Source organism: Terrapene carolina, unplaced genomic scaffold, assembly GCF_002925995.2.
Source record: "Terrapene carolina triunguis isolate 2854851 unplaced genomic scaffold, T_m_triunguis-2.0 Scaffold85, whole genome shotgun sequence".
Taxonomy (NCBI): Eukaryota; Metazoa; Chordata; order Testudines; family Emydidae; genus Terrapene; species Terrapene triunguis.
In genome coordinates this window covers 48,600,353-48,609,065 of record NW_020664436.1, presented here as the reverse complement: position 1 = coordinate 48,609,065, position 8,713 = coordinate 48,600,353, and the positions used below count along the sequence as shown (strand labels likewise).

Here is an 8,713-nt window from a genome sequence, read left to right as displayed (position 1 = left end):
CCACCCATCTCTAGCTCAATATCACCTCAATGAGATGTGAATACACATTGTCAGGATTTTTTTTTTTAAACTAAACTGATTTCAGTCTAAAAAGGAGTAAACAAGGGCAGAATTAAGCAGTTATCAGATTTGTTATTATTATTAAAAGTAATCATATATTCTCAGTGACCAAAGCCTTTGCTGGCAAAGATCGCTCACCGGATTTATCATTAACATCTACATTCTAATGCTCCTAAATAATTCAGCAGAGCATTCAGCCTTATGTCCTTGCCTCTCTACCCAGAAACCGCTCAGTGTTTACTGTGTGTTCCAGCAAAGGTAGAGAGAAAATTTGGCTTGATTCCCCCTCTCCCCCCTTCTTACAAGGTGCACGGAACTTTCTCTCTGGGCATGGGAACTCTTTAACACACCCCAAAATGATGTTAATTAGATATCTAAATTTAGAAAGTTATTTATCCACAAAGAGTCAGGACCATGTGGTAACAGATTCACATGCAAATTCCCCTTTAATAATCCTAGTGCAGGGAACTCTCCAATCAGAACGCTATCCCGTCCCTGATACCTGATGCCAGCTTTTCTGGTAATGTAGGCCACTGAAGCAAATCCAGAGAGATTGAGTTGGAACTGAGAGTAGCATCTGAGATCTATTTGGTTGGTTTTTCACTTTTTGCCTCCTCACCACTGTCAACAGGGAAGAATTTATAAAGGATCATTAGCGGAGAGCCTCCCATCTGGGTCTGGACTAAGAGGTGAGGGCACTGTTTAAAGCTGTGAGGCAAGGTGGAAGGACTAAGACGGAGTATCAGGTTAATGAAAGCATGAGGTGGCTCTTAGGCAGCAGCTGGAGGAAATTTGGACATGCTGACAGGGGAAACTACGACTGGTTAACTAGTGAACCAGGTGTGCCACTTCTGGAAACACAGTTGCAGGTCAGTACCATGGCTTCTCTTTAGGGAATGTTCTTTAGCTTTTTTTGTGCAACGCCTTGGTGTGTATGACAGTGGTAATGACTGGATGTTGGGACACTAGGATTTATACCAATGGAAACAGAGATAGCATTTGATTACAGAAAGTTGATGCATTTCCTCGTTGCATTTAGCTTGTTTTTCCTCCTACAAAAACACAAATATATTTAAGCTTTAAAACTTGAGAAGGAAAAACTTGCAGGTATAGGCAGCAAAAGAAGTTTCATTTTCCAAAGAGTATACTGCATTCTACATTTTATACTTCCTTTCCTTTGTTTTAAATATACACATACACTCTTTGGATCTGATCCCTAGAAGCCCTTCTACAGCTGTTAGAGTGAGTAGTACTCAGCAATGAACTCTTGTTCTCTAAGCTGTACAATGATTACTTCTTAGTGAAGGGAAAATATGTAGCGATGTGGGGGAAGGGAAATGTCTGTCAGAGATGAAAACACAGCCTGCTTTTCTATTGTTGCCTGGGATGTACTGAAAGCAGTCTCAGCTTCAAAGGTGCAAATTTAACCCTGGTGTAAATCCACCGACTTGAGCAGTTACACCAGGAATGAGATTGAAAGCTGTAGCAAACAAGACACCAAGCACACTGAAACAAAATAAAATAAGGAAAGTGGGGTTTTTTTATGGCCCTGAGATCGTAACTAATTCCAGATTAAATTAAACAGAACCAGCCCATTAGTGGCACTACCAGAACAATAGTAGATGGCAAGATCTTCCTATTAAACTAATGTCCTTTTTTCAACAGAAGTGACGTGTGATGAAAAATAAAATATAAATTCTTTGCAAGAAACAAACTCACTCCTGCTGTGCTTCCATGCTAACAGGTATAGGAATAACTTTGAAAATTGAGATTAACGTTACTCTACAACAAAATAATGTTTATATAGACAGATAATTACTATTAAAATATGATTTTATATATTACATATTTATATAGATACACATCAAATGAATATTTCCTGTATCAATTTAACATTCAATAATGCTGTGAAAACTTAAAAAAAAAAGAAGATACACCTATTAAAAAAAATGAAGGGGACATTTTTCAAATGTGCCTAAGTGATTTAGGAGCACAAGTCCCAATGACTTCTGGTAGGATTTATGTTCCTAATTCACTTTGGAAGTTTTGGAAATTCTACCTTCATGTTTATCGCCTGCGCCTCCTTAAAAAAACATTAATATATTCAATTCATCATTCAGTCCCTCTCTTATTTAGATTTAAAATAATTCAAATATACTATCCAAGGCTCTGGGTGTCCTAACAAATCATTAACAATATAATAAAATTGCAGCAGCATTTAAAATAATAATTCTAGTAGGAACTAAGCAGCCAGGCATCTCCTTTCTGCCCCTACATCATTCTAGGAAGCACATCTTCTCATAACTTCCCGTATTAAGTCATCATCTACAATGAGTCCGTATGTGGATAGCGACAAGTTTTATTTTATCTAAATAGAGTTGACAATGGAGTTCCTCCTTATGGAAATGGCATACAACTCATCTGTTCTCTACGTTTCATTCCTTTACCAACTAATATGGGTGAAAAGCCCATCCAAACTGACAAGGGTCATGTAACCTGCATGCTGGCAGTTGTACATACCCAGCATGTTAAAACAAGTACAGGCTGACTTGTAATGAAAGGCTTTACTCCTTATGTTCCTTCCCAGTGCTCAGTTGTTTGAAAATTGACCCTTTCTTTCAGTTCCTAGTAGGATATAAATTAAGAGCGAGAGAATAAATTTCACAGGAAGTTACATGAAATTACTTGAGCATTTTAAATATGTTTAAAGTGCTATAAACCAGTGGATGCCAATGGAAGCTTCTAATTTTTTAAGTGTGTGTGTCACAATTTTCTTAGTTTCTCCTTCTCCCCTCCTTTATTACAAAGGCCATTTCTCATGAAAAGAAGAGAAGTTCATCTGCTACTGTTGCTTCTTCCTCACTCGAAGTCATAATCCTTTGTTTATGATATCATAATATCGCAACAAACTATGTCATCACACACAGAGGCTATCGGCATCATTAGAACAATTTACCAAGGGTGATGGTGGATCCTTCCTCACTGGCAGTTCTAAAAAAAAAAAATCAAGATTGGCTGTTTTCCTAAGAGATATGCTCTAGTTTGGGAAGTCTTGTGTATTATACGGGAGGTCAGGCTAGATGATCAGAGCGTTCAGGCCTTAGACTCTATGAAATAAAGGGCAAGCAGCAGGAGCAAATGAGTCCAGAAAATGCCATTTTAAGGAGTTTCTCAGTGCATGTTTGCTTTTTCCATGTCACTTGATCTAGACACTGAAACTTAATGTTATTTGTTTTTAGACAGTTTCACTTTGTGGTACCCATGTACTTGTACATTTCTGCTATTTTGCTTCTCAGCACTTCGGAGGAAAAAGTAGATTTTTAAAAAGGTGATTTTTGTTTAATTGCATGAAAATATTTCCATTCAAAACTTTTTCAAATAGATCTACATTAAATACTTGTCTGTCCCTTTAAGAAGCGCAGTCTTTATACCATGCAGCTTTCTTTAGTAATAATAATAAATAATTTAAAGGGGGGGGAAAATACAGAAAGTCTATAATACTCTTTTCCATGAGACAGATTTTTAGTATTCAGGTATGCCTATAAGAAATTTACTAACTCTAAATGTTTCTTGGATCAACCTCTCTGGTGTTTACAAAGATAATATAAAGTGTTTGGCAGGTGGCATATCTTCTCTATCCCAGACACAGAGGTAATGTGAATTTTGCCTCAAGTGAGGACTGCAGCGCTGGCCTTAATAATGCACTTTATAAAAAAATACTTTTGATAAAAATATCCAAATAATGCATTAGTTACCTAGAACCTGATTCTTCACAACATATTTCCCTTGGGGAGTCATTTGTATCTATGCAAAGCAAATGCAGAGATGTGTTCTGGCTGGAGAGGTCGGGCTCTAGGGTGGGGCCAAGGAGGAGGGGTTTGAGGTGCGGGAGAGGCCTCTGGACTGGGACAGGGATGTGGGGGAGGTCTGGGTTCTGGGATGGGGGGGTGCGGGCTCTGGGTGGGGCCAAAAATGAGGGACTCAGGGTGCGGGAGAAGCCTCCAGGCTGGGGCAGGGGTTCAGGGGGTTGAGGACTCCAGCTGGGGCTGAGGGATTTGGGTGCAGGAGGGGGCTCTGGGCTGGGGCCAAGGGGTTCGGAGTGTGGGAGATGGGTGCGGGCCCATCTGGGGGTGAGGGCTCTGGGGTGCAGGAGGGTGCTCCGGGCTGGAGTAGGGGGTGCAGCCAGGGATGAGGGATGAAGGGTTTGGGGTGGGGGAGGGGACTCCAAGCTGGGGCAGGGGGTCGGGGTGCAGGCAAGGCCAGCTCCAGCTTTTTGCCGCCCCAAGCAGCAAAGCGAGGGGGGGGGGGGGAAGGCCCCAATCTGTGGCACTTTGGCAGCAGCTCAGCCGCGCTGCTTCATTCTTCAGCGGCAATTCGGTGGCGGGTCCTTCGCTCCAAAAGGGACTGAGGGACCCACCGCCGAAGACCCGGAGGTGCCGCCCCTTTCCTTTGGCCGCCCCAAGCACCTGCTTCCTTTACTGGTGCCTGGAGCCGGCCCTGGGTGCAGGGCAGTGTTCCCTCTAATTTTTTACGTCCATGTGCGGAATGAATTTTGTTATGTGCACCAATATGGAGGTGATGTGTGACATATCACCTTCATATTGGTGCACATAAAATTCATGTGGTGGGGCCGAGGGGTTCGGGGTGTGGGATGGGGCACAGGGCTGGGGCGCGGGCTCTGGGGTGGGGACGGAAATGAGGGGTTTGGGGTACAGGCTGCCCTGGGGCTGGGGGGAGAGAGAGAGAGAGAGAGAGAGAGAGAGAGAAAACTCCCCCATCCCTCTCTCGCCACAGCAGCTTGGGGCTGGGCGAGAGGTGCCTCTCCACAGCAGCTCTGGTGGGCCTGGGCCAGAGGAGGGGCACCTCCCCTCCCTGCCTGTGTGGCCCTTGAGAGCTAGCTGTGCAGCTTACAGGGAACATAGGTACAGGGTCCCGGCAGCACTCACCATGGCTCCTAGGAAGCGGGTGCTGTCCCCAGAGCTCCCATTGGTCACGGTTCCTGGCCAATGGGAACTGCAGAGCTGGCACTAGGGGCGGGGGCAGCAAGCAGAGCCTCCCTGGTTGCCCGTGTGCCTAGGGGCCGCAAGGACCTGGTAGCCACTTCCGGGAGCCACGCGGAGCTAGGGAGCCTGCCTTGGTCCCGGAACCCTGCTGCACCACCGACCAGACTTTTAACGACCCGGTTGGTGGTGCCGACCGGAACCGCCAAGGTCCCTTTTCGACAGGGCGTTCTGGTTGAAAACTGGATACCTGGCAACCCTAGCTTCAGCCCCTTGAGGTAGGGCTTCAGCTTTCTGCCCTGGGCCCCAGCAAGTCTAATGCCGGCCCTGCTCGGCAGCCCCCCTGAAATCTGCTTGCGGCCCCCGCTGGACCCCCGGTTGACAACCACTGTTCTACATGCTCCATTTTGCTGGAGGGAGCCAAAATTTAATTTTACTTTCTTCTGACTTGTTACTTCTCGATGATCACATATTTGTAACTGAATAATATAGGTGGAGGGGTCATGGTACATAGCCAGTTGAACATGAGGTCCCAGTGCAATGCTGTGGCTAAAAGGGCAAACACAATTCTTGGATATATAGGCAGGGGAATGCCAAGTAGAAATAGGGAGGTGATTTTACCTCTGTATATGGAATTACCGAGACCATTACTGAAGCACTGTGTCCAGACCTCAAAAAGGACGTTGAAATATTGGAAAGGGTTCAGAAGAGCTACATGAATGATCTGAGGTCTGGAAAATCTGCTTTATAATGAGTCTGAAGGAGCTCAGTCTATTTAGTTTATCGAAGAGAAGTTAAGAGGTGACTTGATCACAGTCTAGAAGTACTCACCTGGGGAAGAGATTTCTGATAGCAGATAGGCCTTTAATCTAGCAGAAAAAGGTACTACAAAAGCCAATGATTGGAAGCTGAAGCTAGACAAATTCAGACTAGAAATAAGGCACAGATTTTTTAGCAATGAGGGTAACTAACCATTGGAATAATCTACCTGTGACTTTGGTGAATTCTCCATCGCTTGAAGCCTTAAAATTATGATTGAATGTCTTTCTAAGAGATGTGTCGGCTTGGCAGAATTTGATTTTTATATATATTTATTTATTTCAACAGATAGTTTGTTTTTAAGCATTCCCCTCCCCCCCAATCTTTAATCAATTGAATTTTTTGTGCATGAGTAAAATTACTGGTTTTAAGCATTTTATTTTTCTCAATTTAAATATTTAAATTTTTATGCAGTTGTGGGAAATTATGTGAGGGTCAGACAATAGACGAGTGACAATTATTTAATGACAGTAGATTCTGAGATTCAAAAAGTTAAAGCTTTATAACCGTTAACACACAAATTGTCGACATCATGTCAAAATATACAAAGTAAATATCCTTAAATCAAACTCTAATAAGTTCTCAAGCAGCATTTTTCTTACTTTGCCTGTCTGTAAGCTTTGATCATCAGTGGAAATGTTTTTTCATCAGTTTCTGTGTGTATGGTGAACTCGGCATTTACCAATAAAAATATAATTCTTCCAGGCCTAAAGATAGGTTATAGCTCAAACTGAACGTATGGGCTTCATGCAGTGGCTGTCTGACCTTTTTCCTTCTGTGGACCACTTCAGAGAGGGCTCTTCCTCTAATCCCTTCCTCCCACCAATACGTCAATGATTCCTTGCAGTCCTTGGTTCTCAAAGTGTTTCATTTTGTGGACTACCAGGGAAAGCTCTGCAGACCTATAGACTATAGTTTGAGAACAGTGAATATGGAAGATAGGAGATCACCCATAAATAGAAGCAGAGGCATTTGGTGAATGAAGGAGAGGGTATATGTATCCAACAGTTAAAGTAAAAAGGGAGCAAAAAATAAAGAAGAGATTTCAAGTTAAAGAAGTTTCTTGTTTGTTTTAATTACAGAGCAGACATCAGATCAGCTCAACCAAAGACGACGTAGAACCATTTCTATGCATCATCCTGCCTGCCACCATGCTGCTCTTCCTGGCATTCCTGCTGCTCTTCCTATACCGCCGCTGCCGTCGACCCAGCCCCCAGGGGCAGATCTTCAGTATTGATCTCCCAGAGCACCTACCTGAGCGTGATGTGTCCGATTTCCTTTCAGTGCTGCCCTGGAACAGTGAGCAGAATTTCCACTACTCCACTCTGCTCCCTGAAGCCACCTTCCTCACTGTAAGCTTGCCTCCATCATATGAGGAGGCCACTATGAAACCTCCTATGGGAGAGACTCACATTGAGTTTTCTCAGGATCCAGTGCCTCCTTATGAAGAGAGTACACACTGGCCAACCAACAGTAAATAAACTTCCTAAGGAAACACCTTTGGCTGAAGCTTGCAACCCATCAAGGCATAAACAGGAGACCACTAGTCATTAACGTTAGTGACAAAATTTTCAAACGGGGAAACAACAAATTTAATGGAGGAAGGAGCTTGGGTTGATGTGGGATTACTTTAACACATTTAATGATTCAGCATTTCTAACCTCAATTCATAGCAGCAAACACAGCTAAATACCAGGTTGGTGTGGGATGGGAGGAATTGTGGGGATAAAATGAATGATGTACCTCATACATGAGCTAAATTGAAGGGCACTCACTTAGGTTAGAGAGCTGAATCTAGGATGTGGGCTATCAGCTATGAAAGGAGGCAAACTGTGCTGGATATATGCCAATTACTGAAAGGGCTTTTATCACAGAAATCTCTTCCTGTTTGGTTTTTTTAATTGAGTTTTTGGTAATTTCAGTAACTTAATTTGAAGTATCTGTATTAACAAACTCACTGTACTGTAATGACGCAGATCTCAGGAAAAGTGAACAAGAAACGAGGCCTACAAAGTATTGTCACTGAATACCGCCACTATGCTCAGTGTCCGGCCTATAAACAGTAGATCAAGATTTTGCAGTCTGCCTTTCAGTGCAGCAATGAGACTCAGTGTAATAAGCAGAAAGGATCAGATGTGATTCAACCATTTTGGGTTAAATAGAAACAGACATCATGGCAACTGGTGGCACAGCAGGATATTCATGCAGCTGATAAGCAGATGTGCAGTCCTATGAGTTGTGTGGGGCTGATGGTTTTACTTTGTTTTCTTATTTAAAGCTTAAAAAGAAATCAAACCCTGTAAGCTTTCAGTGCTGGACATGAGGTGCAATGTATAAAGATTTAGAAAAAAAATTAATAAAGTAAATTAACTGTGAGAAAACTATTTTGTGTTTCAAACAAACAAATACCCATCTCCCCTTAGATCACTAGACAAATGTAAATGTAGCTGTTTAGATACAGAAGTAAATTCAAGGAACTGGAGGAAATATGGATGCAATGGCGTTTACTCAGCAACCGTCTAACAACGCTTACAAAAAAAATGCAATTCCTGTTACTCTGTAACATGTATCTCCACACTGTAGAGGAAGAGAAATACCCATTTTTGATCAATTGTGCAGTTACAACAGCACTAAGCCACTTGTGTAGACAGGGCTCAGGGATTATAACATGGCTTCATGAAAACCTTCTATGAATGAGTTATTATGTAGATACTCTTACTGTGATCAATAACAACATAAGAGAGGTTATTTCCCTTACAGAATGCAGCCAACAGGGAATTTGCCTCAAAACATCACACAAAAGTGATCTCAGTGAAAACAAAATGTATGAGAGG

The 8,713-nt window shown here is 42.6% G+C and overlaps 1 protein-coding gene across 1 annotated transcript; it reads left to right on the top strand.

Moving 5' to 3' along the window:
* The first annotated feature begins 738 nt into the window (after nt 1-738).
* Nucleotides 739-7,679, top strand: SMIM28 (small integral membrane protein 28). Its single transcript, XM_024208929.2, has 2 exons — nt 739-929; nt 6,962-7,679. Exons 1-2 carry the CDS (start codon nt 819-821, stop codon nt 7,358-7,360), a joined length of 510 nt encoding a protein of 169 aa, XP_024064697.1. The 5' UTR covers nt 739-818; the 3' UTR covers nt 7,361-7,679.
* Nucleotides 7,680-8,713: the final 1,034 nt, after the last annotated feature.